Here is a 23,983-nt window from a genome sequence, read left to right on the forward strand (position 1 = left end):
AAATATAATAACCTGAGATTAATTAAATGCAAGTGCCAGTATACAGGCTTTGACCATGCAGAATCAAGCACATCAGCTCATTGTCTAATTATAATATGTAGTACTGTACCAGATGAAAAATTTGAGTTTTCCATTTAATGAGTCTGCTATGACAAATGATCTATCTAATCATTAGACCAACTGCAGATGTTTAAAAAGTGGAAACAAAAAAAAAGGTCATGTAGATATATTTACATTGAGATGCCTACCCCATAGTGGAAATGAATACTGTGAGCAAATATGATTAATACTAGATTAGAAAGGTTTTCTTCAGTGTCTTTTCACAATTTTGAGAATGCCCTTTGATTTTCTAGCTTGTGTCCACGTTCACCATAGGCTGTTATCATCATGCTCTGTTACCTTTCTTTGCTTAAGTTATCTGAAAAACTTGTATTTATTAACATTATATATGTGCAAACTTCATATGGTTTTTAACAAAGCTGTGGTTGCTTCTAAATATATTTCTTAAAAGGATATTTTCATCACTTCCCCCCATATATTTAGGAAGAAATTTCCATAGGTATTGTGTGTCTGTATGACATTCAGGACACAGATGAGATTTTATACCTATTCAGGCAATAACGTATGACAGACACAGATCTCATTAGCAATGCTCCAGAGAGCCTAAAACTTCTGTTTTATGCTGAAATGCAAGAAGGAAATACCAGAACCAGAGAAAAGCACTTTCCTTCACTAAAGTTGCTTGAGTTAATGTAGATTTTCCTGTGGCCGTCAAGTTTTCACAATGTTGTGTCTTTTAAGATTCTTGACCAGAGTCTTTGGAATGTCTTAATGAATTAAATTCAGCACTGTTTATCTATTGTTCTGTTCATTCTCAAAGAATTCTATCATAGCAGAACTAAATAATTTACTCTTATGGAATTCATGCTGGTGTGTCACTATCATATTGTAGTGTGATGTTTGGCTAGAGTTATGTGTCCATGTGTTTTTATTAGATATATGTGTATTTTCATTTTTTAAGGCTGAGGTTGGTAGGAGTAGTTGCATTCTATAGGCATGTGTTTTGACAGATGGAGAGAAGCTTTTTATGTTGATTTTCCAACATTCATCCTCTGCAAGACTTCCAGCTCTTCCTGGCTACTGGGAAATTAAGAATTGGTGATTCAGTCTTTAATTTTGATCCATCTGCTCAAACTAATGAGATATCTCATTTGTAGGCTTCACTTTGAATTACCAAATGCAACTGAAACAATAACATTTGTCTTATAGCACAATTCTCCTCTTGTTTAACTTGAGGAAGTTTGATAAATGGCTTGCCCTACTGGCTTTTCTGGGGTTTTTGTTACAGAAACTTCCTGTTGTGACTAAAAAAGATCAGAAAATGTCCCAAAGGTTTCCAAGTACTTTTCAAATCAGTGGGCTCATTTGGAAGGATTGCTAACAGTATAGAAATCTGTTGGAAGTTTTCTCTGGCAGATCCTACCTCCTAAGACAGCTTTAAGTGAGAACCTCTGGTGCTGTTAAGTCTGCTTGTCTGGGACTGTCCTTCCATGCTTGATATTAGTTGGTGAATATTTGTTTTCATGTCATACTTTAAATTATCTATGTTCTGATATAATCTAAAAAGATATTAGATCTTCCTGGACTAATTTGCACTCTTAGAGTTTTATTTCTACCTCTTAATAAACCAAAGGTACTTTAAATTAAGAAAGAAAAAAATTGTGCACCCTTTGTCAGAAAATATGACTCCATGCTCAGTTGCAGGTGGAGTATTTTTCCAGCATTTCTCTTCCAGGATGCTCTTCACTTAAATCTAGGTGAAGGCTAGGGGACTGAAAATTATCATTCCCTCAGTGTTATTACAGCTGTATTTTTTCAGACAGTCACCAGTAGTGGACCACATCAACCAAAAGAATTATTTCAGATACAAAGCTGAAAAAAATTCACATTTTACAGCCCTGTGAGAAGGGCATCTAATGGCAACAAGTTCAGGGGTGCAAGTAGCACCTTTCTGAGACAGCCTGTGGAGAACCTCATGAGATCAGCAAAGACAGTGACTGAAGAGTGCACTTGCCAGCATAATTTTTATAATAAACTGAAACATTGCATTTCTGGCTGGGTGTGTGTTGAAACAGGCAGGTGGCCAGAACAAGCACAAACCCAGGCTGAAATGTGAAGAGTTAATTTTTTTCATTACCTCTCTAACTGGAGGATGCTGAAGCAGCACCTGGGCAGCAGCGACACAGGAGGGGCAGCACAGGCACTGCCAGGCTCAGCCCTTCTGATGGGCACTGGGGCTGCTGTTTGCACCCCTCTGCCACTTACTGTACCACCCTGCTGTGATCCTCATGTGCTTTTTATGATTTCTGAGCTTTGATCTCTCTCTCAGGACAGCAATCTCAGGCTTGTCCATGAGAGTGCCTCCAAGTCTCTGTGAACACCTATGCCATCTCAACACAGATATTCTACTTCTCAAAACACAGGATAAACAGCAGAAACATAATATATGAGATTTCCCATACTGTTAATCTGCAGGCCTAGGCAATCACAGCTGCAAGGTCACTTGAGTGAATCTACCATCCTCCTCACCATTCTTCTGCTTTTAGTCTTTTCCTTCCAATCACAGTTTAGGACAATGCATATCATACTGTATTTATCAACAATTTATGACAATAACATGACACCCTTGTCATGTTATGATTTGAGAAATTTGAGGCATTTTTAGGAGTTTTGAGAAATAACATTGTATGTTTAAGATTTTGGGTATTCCTGTAAAATGTATCATGTATGAATTTTGATTTCATGTTAAATTCCTTTATCTAATATATTGAACTGCTGCTCTCTTTGTCAAGGTTCAGTTATTTAAGTTGTTTAAGTTAGTATCCTAGGGAGTTAACTATTTTTCAGTTTGACTCATAAATTCATATCCATTATGTCTCCTCCTGTTACTGAGCTTTTGCTGGTTTATCTCATTAGCTCCTTGGTTACCAGGAGATGATCTCACATTTCTCCCATTGCCCCCATCACCTCTTAAATATTTTTGCTGTTATGAGTTTGTCAGAACCTTACTCTTTGCTATCTTTTTCCTTTTTTTTCTTTCTTTTTTTTGTCTGAAATTCTGTCAAGCAAAAAATCCCAAAAATTTCTTGTATTATCAATTAGAAGAGTTGTTGCTGAAGTCCTTGAAAGGTTTTGAAGGAGGTTCTTCCTCAAATTGCAGTCATAAAACTCTTCTTTCACCACTCTCCTCAGACTATGCACCTCTTTTATTTTTCCATTTTCTTGTTATTTTTTTTCTTATGATTCTCTTTGATACTACTTAAACCTTCAAAAGAAGTCCAGTGTTTTCTTTGCCCTTGGTGTTGTTTCAGCAGGTCTCTTAGATTTTCTCTGTGCACCTTATTCTCCTGTATGGCTTTCTTTGCTGACTTTCTGTTACTCATCTTCAGTCACAGGTATCTAAGTTTCAGTCCTGGCTCCATATCCAATGCACTTTGCTCCTTGGCCATTTTGTCTGTTTATGACAGTTTTTAACTTGGAGTGCTTTTGACTTTCTCTTATCTTCTGAAGCCTCTTTTTCTTTTTAAGACAATAATTCCTGTTTTCCCATTACTTTGGGGACTTTTCTGTGTAAGTCTGACATGACAATATCTTTTCTTTCACTAGCTCTGGTACTCAGGGAAACTCCAGGAGCTGAATTTGACGATCCATGACTGTGCCTTCTGGCTCAGCTTTTTCTGTAATTCCTTGAAAGTTCATTTTCTCACTGAGCTTGGTGTTTTCAGCTCATAGCAAAAACTGGCTGTACTGTAGGAGCTCTGACACCTTTCTGAGGTTCTCATTCCCTAGCTGTTTATGGTTCAAGGTGTCAGTACATAAGTACATTGAGGTTCAAGGTGTCAGTACATAAATGCTGAGGAGACATCATGGCTTTACAAGTGGTTTCACTCCACAAGGAACAGCTTTTCTAGTGGGGAAAGATGTCAAATTGTCTGTTGCAAAGAACTTGGATTTTTGAAATGCTGTATGATATTGAAAGCCTCAACACAAGATCCCAAAGGGAATGCAGTAGTAGTAATTGTACAAAATTAGCAACAACTCCACTTAACTAAAGCTAATAACTGCAAGCCAGTAGAGGTATAACAACCCTTTTTTGAATTAACGTGCTAGAAATCCTGCTACTGGGATGAAAAATGTGGATGAAAAGTAACAATGGACAGCTTTATACAAACCATCTGCTCTTGTTGAGGCACCGTGAGTGGTGATTTTGAACTGCCCATTTTGTGCTTATTTCCGTTGAGTTTTTTTAACCTTTTGAACACAAAAACTTTTTGAAGTACATTGATAGTTTCTGAGCTTTTACTCTTCTCATTTGAGCTAGTTTTTTAGGTTTGGCTGGACTCTGTTCTCTTCTGCTTTTGCAATATTGTCTCAACTGCATCTAATTTACCTGTCATGAGCTTTTACCTTCTATCTCTTAAAATTAAATGAATATGCACAATAGAGCCCTGTATAGTTGTAATATTTTTAATTACTCTATGCATTGGGTGGTTACTATGCAGTTGTCTGGAGATCAAGATTGTTTTATTAATTAGAATTTATGTTCTTAATTAAAATGTTGTCTTACACTACTGGTCCGCATTTAGTTCAATAGAAATAATTTTGAGGTGCAATAATTTTTTTTAAAGTTTTGGAATAATTTCTATGTGTCACCTTGCACAGATTTTTAATAGTTTACTCTTTCAAATCAGGATTTTTGTTGTCTCAGGTCAGAAACAAATTGTACTCAAACTTATGTACTCAGAACTGGTTCTGTGATGCATATTGCACATAAAGCATTCGCTTCATCTGTAATTGTTCTCTATGCACAACAATTGACTTGAACTTTGCAGTACTTAGAAGTGTCATCTTGTTTTTCTGAGCTATCTTATAATAAAAAAGAAACAGAGTAGTTAATTTAAATCTATTATATTAAATTGTCAGTAGTGAATTTGACAGGTATTAATTTCATCTGTAAAAATGATGGATTAAATTTCTTTATTATCAGTTTTCCAGCTGTTATTTGGCTGCAGAAGCCGTGTGAAGATAAAAGTTTAATAAGCTTAGTTACTGGAGCTGTTGACAATGCTTTTATAGCCATGTCTTGAGATAAGATTTAATAAAACATTATTTTCTTCAGAGGTCTTTCTGGGACTTAGTACCTTGAGAATTAAGCTTGTCCTAGTATTTTTTTCCTTGGTGAAATAGTGTTTATAGCATGCTTTGGACAAATAAGTCTGAGAATTTACAGAGTTTATTAACATGTATTCTTCATCTAGATTGGTTTTTTTTTTTCTAGATTTTCATTTTTGAGCTTAAAGGGTTTATTTCAGCCTGAGTTTTTGTACCTCTGTATCTGCACAGATTGTTTCCCTTTCATCATCTGGTGTAGCTTATTTGCATATATATGTGTGTATATATTGCTTCTACATTTATATGAGTGCATATGTATGAATAAAAATAGACAAATACAGAAGGTAAAGTGACCTGGCAGGATAACTAAATTATGACTGATTTTAAATGTTATTTCTCTGTCAGCTGATTAAATGCAGAATTGAGGTTTTGGATCATTTTCTATTGCAGTTTTTGCACAATTAGAGCCCATTTCTACATGTGGTTTCTTTAACAAAATCACAAAGTAATTCAGTGATGGTGCACTATTTTTATGTTCTGCCTCTTCATCATTTATTTATGCTCTTCATTTCCACAATAACTGCCTTTTCAACTTTAAGGATATTATAGTTAATATAATTTCTGCCTGTTTAAATGAAATTTTGTTTCTTACTTTAATTGAAAATAGTATATTGATGTGCTGTGCATTTCAAAAAGTGCTTTATACCAGATGTTTCATATTATTGTCAAATGATATGTATGTATTATTTTTCTCTATATTTTCTGGCCAAATTCATTTGACTTTCAACATATACCTTGTCAGCTGCCTTTATGAACCACTGAGGAAATTGCTGGAAATGGATGCCATAACAAGTTATGTGTATAAACCCCATAATTCTTCAATTAGGGAGCCTTCTAAATGTTTATGTGCAATGTTTCTATGCAGTATGCTAATTTTTGCATATATGCTTGTATTTATAAAACAGTTTGTCTGTATATGTGTACTCAGGTGTTCACAATGAATTTATGTAGACCAGAAACACCAATTTAATATTTTCTTGTTAATTATGAGCACATGAGGTGTCCAGTTTATGTCTGCAGTCCTGCACAGCTACACAGTGTTGTTGGTATTGGTAATTACAGCTATCTGAGGTAGCAAGGTCTACTGTTTAGAATTATTCTTCTTCTGATATTATGAATTTGCATTGAATCATTAAAACAAAAAAAAAATCAAATTTAATTCCAGATGAGCAACTTCTCATAGCCTAAAATTTTATTTAAATTAAGTAATTGATAGTTGCATCCTGAGCCAGTTGGCCTCTTGTGGATGACCTAAGTGTTGAGTTGCAGATGAGTTTACTGCATGCAAGTGTGGCAAAGGCAGGTTGACCAATCTTGCAGCCATAAATGATGAGTTTTAGTAGCAAAGGCAGATTGACCAATCTTGCAGCCATATATGATGAGTTTTAGTAGCTCTGTGTTAAAAGCTGTTTTTCAGATATGACACTGCAGACCATTAGCAGTCTAGAAGATTGTGGGAAGTTAAGTCTGTGCATTTCTGTCAGCTGCACATTATTTTTCTGTAAGAATTCAATTGCAAGGTTAAGTGATGCTCCAAAAGATACATTAAGCATTGTCAGTGGTTCAAAGCTTTTGAAAATTATTGCCCTGTAGCTCTGAAAGAAATGGAACTCTATGCTTAATTTATCATCATAGTATCAACTATGTAAATAAAATGATTTTCTGCCAAAACATCTGTAAATTATTACCAAGGCAGCTACTGTTCACCAAGATCTTATGCCTGTCACAGTCTTTTAACAGGTGTAATAACCTGAGAATCCAATGGTAATGTCATTGGTGGGTTTCAATTAGAAATACACAGAAACATAGGTTGCTATAGAAAATAAAGCATTTTGAGGAATCCATGAGGATGGTAAATAAATTTTCACTAAGTTGCATCAGGAAATTTGCTTTATACTTCTAATCACTTTCCAGACTATGAAGTTTCTCATTTATGTAATTCTGTGGAGTTGAGGGTTTTGTTTGTGGCTACTGAAAAGGTGATTCCAGAATATATTACATTTGGATAATTGCATGCCTTTTAATCATGAGGTATTTATGATACTCTTATTTAGGCTAGGATATTTTGAGAAGGACTGGGTATGTAGCATGTGGGTTTAGGAGCAAGATTCGATTTGTTCAAGCACAGTTTATTACCATTAACAATAAATGCTTCATTTAAGTTCTTCATAACTTAGTAAGTTTCTTGTGAAAAACACTGCTTGTCCTTGAAAGCAGTTCTTTATTTTTCTGATGATATAGAAAACCTGTTGATTAGGAGCAAAAATCTGGATAAAGGTCTATCTTTAAATCAGTGCTGATAAAAAATAAATTGGAAATCATGACTTTTAGTCATGTTTTTTTAGTTGTTTAGTAGGTTTATGTTACCAAAACCAGAAGATAGAGGTGGCAACTGGCAACATGGCAACTTTCTTAATTGTTTTTTGCTTAAGTACAAGTAACGGGAATAGATATAAAGATTTCTCCAGTATCTTCTATGTTCCTTTCCTTTATTGAAGCTGAATAGAATCTGCTTATGACTACTGACTCCTAGGTCATTTTTGCATATTATGAATGTTACACATGTGAGTATAGGTTTGAAAACATAAGAAGAGACATGGTGAACATGACAACTCTTAATCTAGAGTGATATTTGTTGAAAATATAGTTTATTATACCACAGAAACATATTTTGTTATACAAAGTCAAAATAGTTAGTGTCAAAAAAGGACAAAGGGAAATGCTTGAAACAAATTATTGCATGATCTTGTTTTTCTAAAAAAAGATACAGTGAAAAGCTGCTTATAATTTTGAATAATAATTGTCATTCAAGTCCATTGGCATCTGCAAAAATGCAATTGTTAACTGCCTAATGACACATATTTGCATAGTAATAGACTAGCTATTCTTGCTTAATTTTCTATACAAGAATAGTTATTGCTATTTCTATTTCTATCCTGTCAATTAAAATTCAGAATAATTTCTACTACCTGTAGAAGTCAGTAAAGTATTGTTTGTTTGTCTTATTTTTAATTCACCCTCTGCTTTAATTTTCACTCTATTCATTTTTCCTCTGCAGTTTGTGATATATTTGGCTAACACTACAAATGGAAGATAGCACAGATCCTATTATAGTGTTCTGAAACAGGTTTTCTTTAGTGCAAAATGTATATAACTGTTGTTTAAAGGCAGAGTTGTCAAGTTTCATGTGGGCAAGTAATTTTCACTTGAATCATCCTCCCATAAGTGCTGCTGTGTGAACACTGGCTGTTCTCCAATGTAAAAGTTTGATGTCATGGGAGTTTCCTATTTTAATGCTAGAGGCTTAGTGTGACTTAAAGTCCACAACTGTTTTATGCATAGCCTTGAAATACATCCATATATCCATAGCCTGGAAATGACAGCAAACCCCTATAACTTTCAGTTTTACATAGTGGCAGAGGATGCAATGTCACATTTTACATGGGCATAGCTGAGTGCCTCTCTGAAATGCCTGTGTATTGCTACATGCAGCATATGGAACAAAAGGGAGAAATTAGGGATTTGCATCCCTAATTGCTGAGCTAAGATGTTATTGAGATCAGAGATGTGATGTGGTGCCTCACATGACTGAGTGCTGCAATGGATGGAAACAGAATCTTGAGCAAGGTCAAGGTTAGGGCAGCAAGGAGCTTGTGTGTGAGAGCACAGAGGGATACCTGGAGCTCTGCCTAGGGATGAATGATGAGCCAGAATTCAGGAGGAGGATTAGCCAGTAGATAGACATAAGCAATGTTGATTTTACTACAGACACTGCTCAGGAATAAAGTAAATGAGGCCTTCTTCAGACAACTAGAAGAAGCCTCATGTTTTTAGTCCCTGGTCTTCTGGGGAGACTTTACCACTGCAATGTCTGCTAGAGAGACAGCACAGCAAAGCAAAAGCAATCCAGTAACTTTCTGGAGTGTGTTGATGACAACTTCCCAACACAGATGATTGAGGAGCTGGTGAAGGTTGATGCTGTGCTGTACCTTGTATTTACAAAAAGGGAAAGACAGGTTGGGGATCTGAATGCTGGGAAATGTTTTGGCTGCAGTGACCATGAGATGATAGATTCAAGATTTTAATGGAGGGAACAAGGCAAAAAAAGCTGCATGTCCTGGGCTGCATGAGAACACTTTGTCCTTTTCAGAAATCTTGAAAGGATCCTATGACAGGTGCTCTGGAATAGCTAGGGGATTTTCAGGTATCAGATCTTCCAAGCTCAAGAACAGTCCATCCTGATGTACAGGAAATCAAGCAAATGCCCCAAGGCAAGTATGGATGAGAAAGAAACTCCTGCAAAACATAAGGGAGGGTAAAGCAGGGACAGAAGACCCAGGAGTAATATAAAACCACTGTCCAAGCATGCAGAAATAGGATTAGGAAAGCCAAACTCTGTTTGAAAGTGAATCTGGCAAGGTGTGTGAAGGGCAGCAAGAGGGCTTCCACAAGTACAGCAGCAGCAGGAAGGCAGCTAAGGAAAATTATGGCTCTTTACTGAATGGGGCAGCAAAGCTTGTGACATAAAACATCTGTAACACTGAGCTATTCAATGTCCTCTTTGCCTTGGTCTTGCTAGTAAGGCAAAAAAAATTGCCTAGGAATTTCAGAGTCCCTGGGGCAAATGGGAAAGATCATAACAAAAACTTATCCTTAGTCATACCCTTACTGTAAGAGAAATAAAAATTAAGAATAAGAAATATGATAGTATATCAAAATTTATGTAATAGTGCTTTTTTTTTATGGATAGATGTAAAACACACAAGGCAAAATGAAAGAAGGGCCAATAGGAAGAAAATAAAGAACTTCCAATATAATGTCCCTACCAGAACCCTTTACATAGTCTCATGAATGGCATGAAGATGAGCTGGAGGAGGTTTAGGTTGGACATTAGAAAAAGATTTTTCACCCAGAGAGTGCTTGGGCACTGGAAGAGGCTCCCCAGGGAAATGGTCACACCACCAGCCTGACAGAATTCAGAAGGAATTTGGACAATGCTCTTGAGCACATGGTGGGATTCTTGGGGTTGTCCTGTGCCAAGCCAGGAGGAGGACTTTGGTAATCCTTGTAGTTCTCTTCCAACTCAAAAAATTCTGCAATTCATAAACAATAAAAAAATTAGATGGGACTGTGCAATAAAGCATTCACTAGGGTAGTCACATTTTAAGTAAATATACATTTAAAAAATTTCCACATTAAAAAAATACAGAAATTGAAATTATAGGGTACATGTGTAAACAGTACTATTATAGCAGATAAATAAGTGCACAATGCAATAGTAAAAATATCTGCACACTGAAGTAATTACCCCTTAAAACCTAGTGTATCAAAATAGAAAGGTAGTTAGATAAATAGTGATGATAAATAGATTTCTATGAGATTATATAGTGTTTTGAAAAAATCCTAGGTTTTGTTTTAACAGGGATGATCAGAAGTCATTTATTTGAGTGAATAAATCAAAATTTAGAGAGTGATTAATGGCAACCTATCAAGACTTCAAAATATATCACCTTACTGTTTTGATTAGCTGATGAAACATTATATATTTCTTTGTTATTAATTAGTATTTTCTGTTAAAATATTGTATGGTATTGTGCAGCTTTGTTCACAGCACAGTTTCCTAAATGTATCTCTTTAATTTTTTTTGACTTCTCAACCTGGAATGAAAATTCATATATTCCAATCCACATTATTTAATGTTATGTGATGAGTAAATGCAGTCTGCCTTTAAATTGTGATTTTTTTGTAGACAAGGAAGGATATAAAAAATGTCTCATTAGCACTAGTTTGTAGGCAGCTTAGTAATCCTTCAGTTTTCTGTAGTAAAAGATCTTAGTACACATGCAAATTATATCAATATTTCTTTTAAATACAAGATGTACTAACATTAATTAAAATAATTAGAAAGTAAATTCAAATTCTCTTGTTGCCTTAGTAAGTGACAGCCTGTTCAGCTCCTTCCATTCCCATGGTGTTGTTTAATGTGCAGAAGGACTTTAAGATGCAAAATACAAAAATCTGCTAAAGCAAAAATAAGATTTCTAAGTTAAACTTTTTAAGATTGTTATAGGTCAACTTATGAATTTCTTATTTATTGCTGTTTTCTTAGTTATTAGTTCTGGATAGTTCTTCATCAGTTACTGGATTTGGTGAGAGAAATGGGAAATCACATTCATACAGTGCTATGCTATCAGTTAGATCTGGTACCCTAAGATATCCTGATTCAGCATCATTTTTGATCAAGAGCCATTAGTGAGCTCTGTGTGTTGTTTTCATGTATATTTTGGATGTAATATACTTTCATTCTGTAAATGTTGGGCATTGCAATTTTGAACTGTATCTTGGCAGTTAGGGAGAAATCACAGCCTGGGAGAAAAGAGTTTTATTAATCTTTAGAATTAGGCTACATGTTAGAGTTTTACTTAGTCTGTAAGGTGGTTCTATTTATTGATATGGAGGGAAATGTTTTTATCATAAATAAGTGTCATTAGCAGTCCTTGGGGAAAAGCATTGAAACTTTTTTAGGAATTGAGTTTTGTAAAATACTTGGAGGAGTTTTCATGCTGACCTCAAGGCAGAAGATGGACAGATTAATCTGTTGATCAATATCCCTAATTGTTCATTTTCAGCAGAAGTAATACCCAGATCAAGAACCACATAAAAGAACATGTTATAAGGATTTAGCTGTGTGAAGCCAAGCAGTGTCTTGAGGCTAAAATATAGATGCTTGTTTCTTTACCACATAGTTAATAACAGCATTGAATTAAATAAATTCATTCTTTAGTCTTAGTTTCTTTGAAAGGTATGAGGCAAAGTGGCTGGCAAAACCCAGGCCTCTCTCATCGAGGAGAGGTGCTCAGTAAGGGAATTGCTGAACTCAAGCATTCAAGTGACCAGCACTTTTAATGGGAAGATGGAAAGATAAGTGAAAGAGTCAGCATGTTTCCCCAGAAAAATGATGCAACATTTTAAGGCTATCATAGAGAATGTCAGTTTGAGATATGTATTTTCCCGTAGGAAAAGTTAATCCAAGCATCTTTGCTGTCCAAGGCAAAAGAAATGAATTTCAAGGTATTTCAAGTACCTGATTATACATTTTTAGTAATAATAGCACACTTCTCTGCACTTTGGTGATGCACTAACATCTTTCATAAAGATTAAAACCTGGAATATGCAACTCTTTGGGGAATGCAAGCACTTCCTGCTGTGAATTTTAAACAAAGTCTTCAGTAAAAGGTTTGATTTGTTTTATACTTTGCAAAAATTTTGAGGAGGTAATCTAGCTAGAGACATTTGCTTTCTCCTTTAATGTATATTTTTTATTATTTAAAAGCTTTGGTTTCAGGAGAGCAGCAGCAGACGCTTTCAGCACTAGGGCTGTATACACCAGAGCTGGCTTTGAACTGCAAAGTACAGATCTAATTACACAGCTTGTAACTGTGGAACCACTTCTCTCTATTCTAAATTACTTTTCCTAACTTATTTGCATAATGTAATGCACAGAGATTTTGCCACTGAAATATAATATTCTCTGACACAGTTAGGACAGGCTAAATTAACCCTCCTAAGACTATATTGCTGTCTTACAGTATATTTGAATGTTTACTGACTTCATTGGGGAAAAAAACATCCAACAAGGTGTTATATGTCAATTTTTAGCTAGGGCTGGTTCTTTAAAAACATGTTGTGATGTACAGAGATTACAAGATGTTATAAGATGTACAGAGATTGTTGTCTGTCTGAAAAGTTCGGGTTTTTCAGTCAACAATTTTGCAATCACTTTAAATTTTTTCAGGTGTTGATATGTCATCATTTAACACATAAAAGCCAATGAATCCAGCTGTACATTATTAAATCAGGGGGAGATAAATGTCAAAGAAGAGTGCTGCACATCTAAAATTAAGTGTCTGTAAGAACTGTAGAAAGGCTTCTGGGTAGAGGACAGTTGCACAATGCTCGTTTCTGCACACTAAGGTCTTACTGAATGAATGATTGCTGTGGTGTCAGAGTTTGTCATACATGTAGGCAGAAGCTTTAGAAATCATAACTGAAGTTTTATTCCAAGCCTCTGCTAACTAAAAGCAGAAACATGTGCAGGTTTTTTTGTTTACACCTGATGAATTTATTGAAATTTATTGAGTATAATAGGCAGAAGAGAAAGGGAACTGAATGTGGTCCCAATCCATCTGTCCCATTCCAGTTCTTGAAGCATCTATACTGAGTGCCTCCGACTATCAAGGTTTCTAAAGCCCTCAGGGTTGTTTCTAGACATACATTATGGCAGGCAGTAATCACAAAGAAAGAAAGAAGGAATATTTTACTTGTTTTTAGGTAAAAGACTCCAACTCTTTTTTGAGATCTCTTGACATTCTCAACAGCATGAAAAAAAAAAGTAAAAATATTTCTCTTAAACAGTTTGATTAGTGTTTTCATGGCTTTTGAATATTGCATTAGTGGTCCTGCTGTTAACAGTGGTAATATTCTTGTGGGCTTTTAACTGTGAGCATTGCAGAGTAGTTCTCTTCTGTTTGATTGGTTGTTCTTTTCTCACATAGCCAAGTTGTAGCATCAGAATGTTTATCAGCCCAGCATTTGTTTCCAGATCATTTAAGACGTGTCAAATAACACAACTCTTTACATCAATGTTAATCTTAGTACTGTGTGAACATGAACTATTTATGGCCAACAATTGTTCTCTATTTTTAAGGACTTAAAAATTTTTAAAAAATACAATCTCCTCAAAAGCTCTTTGAAAATATTAAATAACAATCTAGGCAGGATCATCCTTTAATTGCCTTTGAATTACGTTAGTTTTCATCAGTATGTCATGTATTTACTAGTTTTTTTCATTCCCATAGGCAGTATTTTGTAATTAAAGAGTTTTCATTATTTGATTAAACCTTTTTTATTATTTCTCATTGGTCCTGTTTCTTTCTGTCTAAAGGTGATGGTGTTTGTTCATGCTAGAAATGCTACAGTACGAACTGCTATGGCTCTTCGAGAAAAAGCAAAAAACAATGGTCATATTTGTCACTTCTTGTCACCCCAAGGGTCAGAATATGGGCAAGCTGAAAAACAGGTAAGTGAATAATTTACACTGGTAGTCTTTTCAGTCTTGGAATTGATGTTTTTTTACAAAACAGTCCCACCATGGGAATAGATGCAGCATTTTTGAGCTTCTGGGAAGATTTTGCTTTGAAAAGCCATGTGAGGTTGCTGAATTGAATAGGGGAGCAGGAGTAATAGTAAAGGAAGAGCAAAGTCTTGTTATTTTCAGTTTGTTAAGATAAAGCTTATAATTGTGTTTCATGCAGCTTGCACTACTTGACAATAACTTTCATGTTTGCAGCTAAGGAAGTCTCTAAACCACCAGTTTCAAGGAATATGCCATTATATCTGCTGAAAGAACATTTCCATAACAATTCTTAATTCTGTGCTGTGTGTGGCATTTATATTTGGTGATATCAACTGAAGTCCAAAGATTAGATTTAGCAGTGTCTTTTTAAGATCCCATGAAAAATAAGGTTCTTTCTCTTTCCACAATTGATTTCTCCCCATGAAGAGAAGATACTTACTGTAAAAGTTTTAATACATATGGGGATGCTTTTTTGCACTGGCAAATATATCTATAAACTCTTCAGTATTTTGGACCTGTGAATTACAATCTTCTGAGGGTTTTAGGTTCTTGTGTCTGTTGTTAGTTATAATAAATATGTTACTTTATTATAAACCTCTGAAGAGAATGTGAAAAGATTCATTCAGTCTTAGTAATTATGAATGGAGCATAGATGTTAGAGTTGGCAGAATCAGATTTCTGAAACATGGAGAAATCAGGGTAAATTATGTTCTTTTTGGCAAGATGCTTCTGAGAGCTATAATAAATATTTTAAAATTATGCTCTTATAAGTTGATGTCATTGTATTTCATAACATAGCATATTTAAAAGCCCCTCTTTTTCTAGTAGATCCTAGTATCAGCTGTATTATAAAAATAACATCAAACTTGAACTTGAAGACCCCATGTTTCTACTATAGCACTAATTATTGCTGAACCTTTTTTCATTAGATTTCTTAGAAAAAAAACCTGAAACTCTTCATTTATTAAAAATAATGTTAGTTTTTTAATGGTACTAAAGTACTAAATAGTACTTATTAGTAGAAATAATAGAATATTAGAATAATAGAATATTAGAATAATAGAATTATTAGCAAACTAAATAGTACTAAATAAGTACTATACCAGTACTTATTTAGATAGTCAAAAATTATTGCCAAAGAAATTAAGAAAAATTTTATGCTTATTTCAGCAGTGCATATTTTGTGAGATATCTGTCAAAGTATTCATCCAACTCACTGTGTATGTCAGTGAAAACAGCTCCTGTATCTTTAGTTTTACTTTTCATTAATTAATGAAATTAGATTAAATTAATTAGAAAGCATATTCCTGTGTCAATGGAAACCACAAAACATAGGAAAGTTCTAAACCTGTTTGGAATATGTGTGATATGAATGTGGTTTGATGTGCTGTCATGTTTGTTACTTGTGGAAATAGCAGTAGATTTCATCTCTGAGCCAGTGCATCGAATGCACCGAACTGGAAAGCACAGACAGGGAAGTGGAGGAGAGGGAGTTGTGTTCTCTTTCAGGTTGATCTTTGACTGTGAAGAGCCCCACAGTGAAACTGGACATGTGCAGCTCGTGTCTGCTTCAAGGTGGGAGCAGGAAGGAAGGGACAGAGAGATTCTGGTTGAGATCTGTGGTGGACTCTCTGTCCAGGCAGATGTAGTGGTTGTGACTTACTCTAGTGGATGCTGGCAGAAGTCTCCCCACTTCATTTTCAACCATTATCTGGGATAGTGGCATTATTCAGGCCACCCAGGAGGTTCATAAGCTATGCTTAGGGACTGCTTTTGCTTCCAACCAGGCCCCTACTTTGCTGCTCAAGAATTGGTGACAGCCATTTCCATGAATGGCAAATTTCATTGTAATGATTGAGTTCAGTATTCAGAGGAAGGTTGTGATGGTAAACAGTGAGACTTAGGACTTTGGGAGAGCAGTGTTTGGCTTATTTAGAGAATTACACAGTAGAATCATCTGGGAAGCTGCCATGAATCAGACAAATCTCTCTGCTTTTACACTGAAGAAATGGCTTGAATAGAGAGGCTGAAAACATCACTGAAAACAGTGATGACTTAGCATCATGATTCAGGAAGTGAGGAAGAAACTGGGAAAGAGAGAGGTAAATGAAAGTGAGTACTTAAATTGTAAGCTTTACATGCTATTCATAAAAAAATGCAAATAAAATATTGTCACTATATAGGTTCATGTGAAATGTACTTGTTATTCTAAGCAAACTCCCAAGAGAATTTGAATTCTTGTGTGGGAATACTACTCTTTTAATATGAAAATGTAAGCATCATCCCTTTTTCAGGAAAAGCTGTAGACAAGATCAGTACTAATGGTACACACTTCCAAGTGTTCTTACAGAGAAACTTGAGGCATGAAAATGTAATGTGCAAAATTATGGAATCTTTCCCAACAGAATTTTAAAAATTCTTATAAATCAGTACCTAGGAAGAGTGTGGAAGATGAGGCAAAATGCACTTACAAATCAGGCTGGTGATGATTGTCTGGAAAAGCAAGAACAAGTGTGACTGTCCATAACAGAACAAATTTATAACCAGATAAGAAGGAAAAGGTGTGAAGACCAGAGTGTTCTGGTTGCAGCCAAGATTGGGTTAATTTTTTCATTAGCCAAGAGGGGACCTGGAGATTATTCTATACCAACCCACATCATTGCAGGGGTCTGGGAGCAGGGGGAAGGGAGTGTCCTCTGGGCAGAAGGGGCTCCTTCTGGTCATGTAGGTGCAGCAGAGCAGTCTGGTGACACCAGCTCCAGCAGTCACACGTGAATTGTTCCCCTCTTTCTTGTGCCCTGTGTCATTAGTGCTGTTCCTATTACTGTTTGTTTTCTTCCCTTACTGCTGTTTCCAGTAAATTGTTCTTATCTTCACCTTTTTGCCTCCAATCCTCCTTTCCAGCTGCAAGGGGAGGCTGTGGGAGGGGGAGAAGCAGGCAAGCAGTGCATGGTTTGGAGACTCTCAGTGGGGAGCAGTAAACTGGGGAGTATCATCCCTAAACCACAACATATAGCAATGAATGAGTGGGAATTGTGTTCTCAAGCAAGGATCACATAAACTTCTTGTGTCTGTTGAATCTTGCAATGGCTATGAAGAGACAGAAGAACTTTAAATTCTTCCAGTGATCAGTATATGTCATATGCACATATTACATGAGTGTAAATTTGGATTATTTTACTTCTTGTGCATGTAAGTGTGATCTAGATATTGGGGAAAAATACTATTTTTTATTACTGTTGTTAGTATTTTACACAGATTAGATACTGCAGTGTACTTAAGGTTTCCTTCACTGTCACATATAAATAAATCAGTAATGGGAATACTAAAAGCAGAGTGAAGGCCTAGTCATATACTGAAATCAGTAGCAAAACACCCTCAGTAACTTTTCCCAACATACTTCCATTTGTCCTCTTTCAGGATCCATTCAACAAACAAAGCTAAATTATATTCATTTCATTTACAATAAAAATTAATTACTTTGTTGATTCTGGCTCTGTTACCTAATAACTATTGTCTACAAAAGGAGTTTTCAAGATATTGAGGGAATTTGTGGTTTTATGTTCTCTGTTCATCAGAAACTTGCTGTTTAAACTAATGTGAATATACTGTATTGAAATAATTATGTCACAGTATGTATCTTTGAGGCATATTTTTATTTATACACAGTTAGCACAATAAAGATACTAATCAAATAAGATATATAGTCTGCCAAAGCAGAACTGTGCATAAACAGCCATCAATTATCATAAAATGAGTAATATGCCAGCAACATTTCTCTGAGCAATTAAGGCTCTTACATATGAAGACTTATGAGTACACCAAAGATTTCAGTGATTAGAGCATGTGGTGGGTTGTTATTAAAACTATTACTGTTCAATCTAAATTTTATTTTTCTTTCTTAGCAGTAAATATTTCCAACAGAATTGGCTATATTGAGAGCAGTAATGTATGTGCATCTTACCAAAGGGTTTTACCATCATGTATTTCGTCAAGGAAACTTTCAGTGCCAGTATTTTTAAAGATTTCAAAATGTAACAGATAAAGAAAGACACAAGGCACAGTGAAGTCAAGTTGGATATAAAGAAGTTAGTTATTTTTCTTAACTTTCTGCTTTCTTTCCAATAACCCATCCTGGAATTAGACACCAGAGCCTGGAATAGCAGTGCCTGAATCAACTACAATTCTGTATTTAGGTATCCTGAAAGTCCAGAAGTTTTCTCTTTCAATGGTAATTCTAATGCTGGAGAGGTTTACTGGCTAAGGTACAAACTTCAGTACCACATAGGTGAACACACAGAGCCTACATTTACAGCCTTAAGTGACTGTCATCAGGAATTGCATCTGTACAGTTTTCTACCATTACAACTGTTAGGAAAAAAAAAAGAAAATGTTATTGCAGACAACTGTTGTTCTAAACAGAACAAGTCAGAGCTGTAGAAATACTGCAGGGACACACTAATGGATTCATAGTTTTTGTGTACAAGAAGGACCAGCTGTTGTGAAATGTTTATAATGTGATGTAGGGAATTGAGCAAGGCACAAAATTCTGTTTGAGCACTAGTAACAATTTCTAAAATGTTTATAGCCTTGATATGTGTAATTCTTCATGTCTGAATTGGCCTGCCTAGTGCTCTAGACCCAGGATCTTATGCTAGTTCTCTTCATTGACTTAAATTTATTTGCCTGAGAAAGTTTTTATTAATTGTAATAGCAAATTATTGTTGTTAGAGGTAGATCAAGCTACTCAGAAAGTCTTTCAGTGGCAAAGTTAGAGGGGCCAAGAGATTATACTGGGCAGAGCATTCACACTCCTCTTCCTTAGGCATTGCTGTTCAAAGCAGCTATTGCTCTAGACAGACTGTGTGTCAGACCTGGTACCTGGTGTAAGCATTTCTTACCCCTTACACCATAAATCAGATACATTTTATGCAATAAGTTGAGTATTAACACGATAAAACATGACTATAAAGAGCTTTTGTAGGTTCTTTTTAAAATCTATTCTCCAAACATGGCCTGGTTTCTTTGTTCCTGAAACCTCCAAGATGATCTGTAGGTGGGCCAAGGGGTGGTGTGGAACTGGTCTGTCCTTGCAAGCATTTACCATTCCTTCAGAATGTTTCTATTTCCAAACTGTACCTTTAATCACCATGTTCATATTTTAAATTTTTGATCACTGGTACAAATATTAAATATCCATAGGTCAAATTGGATCTCTGAAGACATTGACGTTCTGTCATGTGAAAGTTCCTATATACAATTAATTTCTTCAGTCATCATTGGCTGATTTTAATCTCTTTAATAGATGAAATTAATTTTATATAGTACTTAATTCCCAATGCTGCATCATATAAATGAAATTTCTGACAGAAGTTTAACTGTATTATATCACTGCTGTGTGATGCAGAGTGATTAATCTAAGCTTCATAATGATAATATCATGTTTGTCTGACAAGAGATATCTTGTATAAATGGATGTTTATTGGCACTGTTCCCACATTTAGCAGACTACAGGCCATTCAGTCTTGCCATTTCATTTGACATGAAATTTAGCAATACCTGGCAGAGAATAATCTTGATAATGTAATACAGTCCTTGTTTTGTATTCTATATGTAGTTTTTGCTGTAATGGATAAATAACATACTTAAAATCATCTGAAATCCAGTATATGACTTACAAGAATAAGTAATACTCAAACAGTCCTAGTCTAGACATAGCAAATGGAAGTAAAGGCTACTTCACAGGATGAACTGAAAAAATAGAATAGTTAAAAGCGTTGTATTCTTTACTGGCCTTAAAAATCCAAAAGCAATTACTAATCCTCTTAATTATCTGTCAAACATTTTTAAACTATTAGAAATTAATTTTTAGAGAGTATTCATCAAATATTTAATGTGTAATCATTTGCCTGACATTTAATTATTTCAGAGCAATCCTAATTTTATTTTTGTTTTACTAATAACATATCTAATATTTGATATGCCATTAAAAAAACTATAAAAATAAAATGAGGATATGTATTCAAATACATTAGGCTATAATAAATGTCAAACATATATTGAAGTTTCCTATTTGTTTTATAATTACTATATTTTTTTATTTGTGAAAAATATTTGCTAATTGTCTCTCAGAGAAGGAAGTGAAACACTCTGTATTTCTTTCATGGGATATTTTATTCTGTAGTCCTGCTTGAAGGTCAGAGACAAAATTTGCAATAAGATGTGATCCTAAAAATTCAGGTGTTAAAGAAAAATGTGTTCTGTACGCAACAATTCCACTGTTTTAATGAATCCTGAGCTGTGGAATTTAGCATTGTTATTCAGATGGACACTTCGATTTTGGGGCAGCTTTTTTACAGAGGGATATATTGTGAGCAATAGAAAAATATTGCCTTCAGTTTTTTTAGCAGTATTCCTAGATATTAAAGTTAAGTGTTAGCTGTTGTATACTGAAATAAAAAGTTGACAGAAACAATAAATTTCTTTTTGGTTTTGCTTTTCCTGACCTTTAAAAACGAAAACCGCTTGAAGTTTGATGTATATTTTTGTTATTATAATAGTTACTTTTTTATGTGTCATTCTAGAAATTGTATTTGCACAGCTTTAGGTTTGTAGTTCTATTTTCAGCCTGATGCTCTGTGTAGTCCTGTGTATTGTTTACAGCCTGCTGGAATTTTCTAGTGTTCTTATTGTGAATCAGAAGGTATAAACTATATGGTATGGACTGAATTCTGTTATCAGCTGTATTTCTGAAAACCAGTCTCTTATCCAAGGATTTCAGACTTCTTGTCTCTCAGACTCTGATAGTACAGCACTGATGTAACAAGTAACAGTCTTCTGCTATCCTGTGAAAAAATAAAATGGACTTTTCCCCCCACTAATAATCTATGGGCTTGATTGTATATTCTGTTTTATCTATCATGAGTGTCAGCTTGATATGCAACAATGCTTGGTTTCATCCTGTTTATTACTGGAAAGCCACCTCATGAATATTTGTTCTACTTCCAGAAGCTGCACCGCATTAGTAATGGATCTCCTGCAAGAAAAATGGGTTAGCAAACCTTTTTCTAGAATGATCTCTGAGGTTGCAAATACAGCTGACAGGGCTGCTGATGTTTTTCTTCAAGGAACTACTGAAAGAGGTTTTATGCTTTTGTACAGAGCTTCTCAGCTATTTCAGAGTTATTCAGGTTAAAATCAGTAATGGATTTAACCAGTGTAAATATAAGATTTAATGCCTTTTCTTACTAATCCTCCATGGAAATGCTCTGATAAACTCTGGGATAATGTGTTGCCTATAGCATCCCCTTTCATTGTTGACAAAATTCCTATTAAATACTAAATGTGCTTAGTAAGATCATTTGAAACTGTTGTCATATTTATAACATGATTAAACATCTCTCCTTAAATGAAGTCTACTGCAGTCTTCTGCAAGGTAGTGCAGTCTTTGCATTCAGTAAATTCAGACCTTAAGGAAAATAAATTTGTTTAAATGTTTTATTAGTGCTTCAAAATATAGAAACTGAAATTCAAAGTTATAGTGTTTAAAATAATGTCTTTAATAGGTAATTCTCTTTAAATCTAAGGCTTCTTTTAAAATATACTGAAACTTCTTTCTCTGTGGGATATGGGAAGAATATTAGGCTAATAGAGGTTCCTTGATGTCAGGCCATGACACTGCTTGCTGTAATTTGTAGTTCTAGCAAGTTATTTGGTTGGTGCTGCAGTTACAGGGGTTTGCACAGTCAGTAGCAGCATATGTGTGTTTTTTTAAATCAGCATAACTGTTAATATTACTGTAAAACTAACTGATTTAAATAAGTGAATGTATTAAAGGTGTAGTACCTTTTCCTATTTTCCTATGCATTCTTAGCTATTTCTTATTTTTTGCAAAAGCAATTGTGATCTCTTTGTCTTTCCTGAAGTCTTGACTGTGAAAATCTCCTTCAGGTAGTTATTAGGATGCTTTACCATGTAATCCAGATCAAAAAGTTTGCTATATCTTTTCCCAGTAGTTATTAATCAACAGCTTCCCTGGATAAGAGGATTTAAACTTGAAATCTCATTGATTGTATCAAGTATATTTGGATTTGAATAGCTGTGCTAATCATAAAGAAACAAATTATCAACTTCTGAGACATTTGGGAGGGAAAAGCAAAACCAAAACTAGTATGATTGTTTTAATTTTGACAAGTTTGGAGACCAGGACTGCATTCTTTGTACTTCAGTAGAACAGCCTATTACCCGCTTTTCATTTTTGCCTGCACTTGTTTTCACCATGTGTAATTAGGTCAGGTGTATATTACAAATATGTGAGGTATCTTGAATGGATAAAGCTCCCTTTTCTTCATTTTGTTCTGTCATTTAACAGGCTAAAAGGCAAGCAATACCTGGTTAGTGGTGAGCACTCCAGCAAGAAGAAATTATAAATAGAGCATAAGTGCTCTCTGCCCTTGCCCCTTTCAGCCCAAAGAGCTTGGTTGCTTCAGCCAGTTTTCATCTGCTTTCAATCCCCAGACCCCTAGGTCTTGCTTGCTTTTCCAAAACGTGCTAGTTAGTTCTAGTTTGCAGTGTGTGACCTTATGCAATATGTTCACAGTAAGACTGTAGACAATTTTCAGGCATCTTTTCTGCATAAGATGCACTAAACCATACTGACAAATGATTCTGATCACCTCCAGTTTTAGTACCTTTGTATGGAAATCATATGCTGACTAAAAAATAGTGTTTAAAGAGATCCTATCTACTTAGAAATTCATTTGTCAGGAAATAGTGTAGCTACAGTAATTATTAGCAATGAAGAGTAATAATTGAAAGTTAATAACAGTTGGAAGGGTTTCTGTATTGCACGCTGACAGTCAATGTTGCTTGTTGATCAGTTGTACCTTGTATTTCATGGTGATTATATTGTTCTCCAACAGGCTTGATGCTGTTCAGTGATTGACATTCTTTTAGAAAACATGTTTGATTTCTTCTACAGTAAATAACAAAAGTAAACTTTGCAAGGTCCGGTGAATTGTATTTTGTTTTATTTTTTTTTCTAGCAATCACACTTGACTTTAAAAAGTTCATCACAAAGTACTATTCTTCAGGGTTATAAATGAAGGATGCAGTGTCTTGGTTTTTTTAAGTGGTTGGAGATTGCTTTAAAGATTCAGGCCATCAGAGAACACCCTTTGTAGTTGTCTTTACTGAAATAAAATTCAGAACAAAACCTGTAGTTCACAGCTATTCTGTAGAATAAATACATGTTCTTTCTTCTAGAATTGCTTGATGTTTTTCCTTCAGAGTATCACTGTTAACTGACTCTGTGCCCTTTGCTCCCTGAGGATTCATGTAATTTTTTTTAAATTGTAAAACAATGAAGGTATAGGATATTTTGAATTGTTATTTTTTTTTAAATTTGAGGGTCTGACCCATTATAATTGAAAAATACATTTTCATAAACACCCAAGATGGCAGAAAACATCACTACAATATTGGAAACTGTCTCACACTGTCTCTTTAAAAACATGGTTAGAATCAGTGCAAGTAAATAGATTCACCAGAGTACATTTAGATTCAGGTTTTCATGTAAAAACCATGATTTTATTAACAAGTGGAAAAAAAAATTGG

General features: G+C 34.9%; 1 protein-coding gene across 1 annotated transcript in view; it reads left to right on the forward strand.

The window, feature by feature from the left end:
* The window catches only part of ASCC3 (activating signal cointegrator 1 complex subunit 3), a 250,456-nt gene that overhangs the window by 109,282 nt on the left and 117,191 nt on the right, over nucleotides 1-23,983 (forward strand). The window contains exon 14 of the mRNA XM_077176551.1: nucleotides 14,177-14,311. Within this exon, the coding sequence (XP_077032666.1) occupies nucleotides 14,177-14,311 (135 nt within the window). The remainder of the gene's footprint in view (nucleotides 1-14,176; nucleotides 14,312-23,983) is intronic.

This window comes from Agelaius phoeniceus, chromosome 3 (assembly GCF_051311805.1).
Source record: "Agelaius phoeniceus isolate bAgePho1 chromosome 3, bAgePho1.hap1, whole genome shotgun sequence".
Lineage (NCBI taxonomy): Eukaryota > Metazoa > Chordata > Aves > Passeriformes > Icteridae > Agelaius > Agelaius phoeniceus.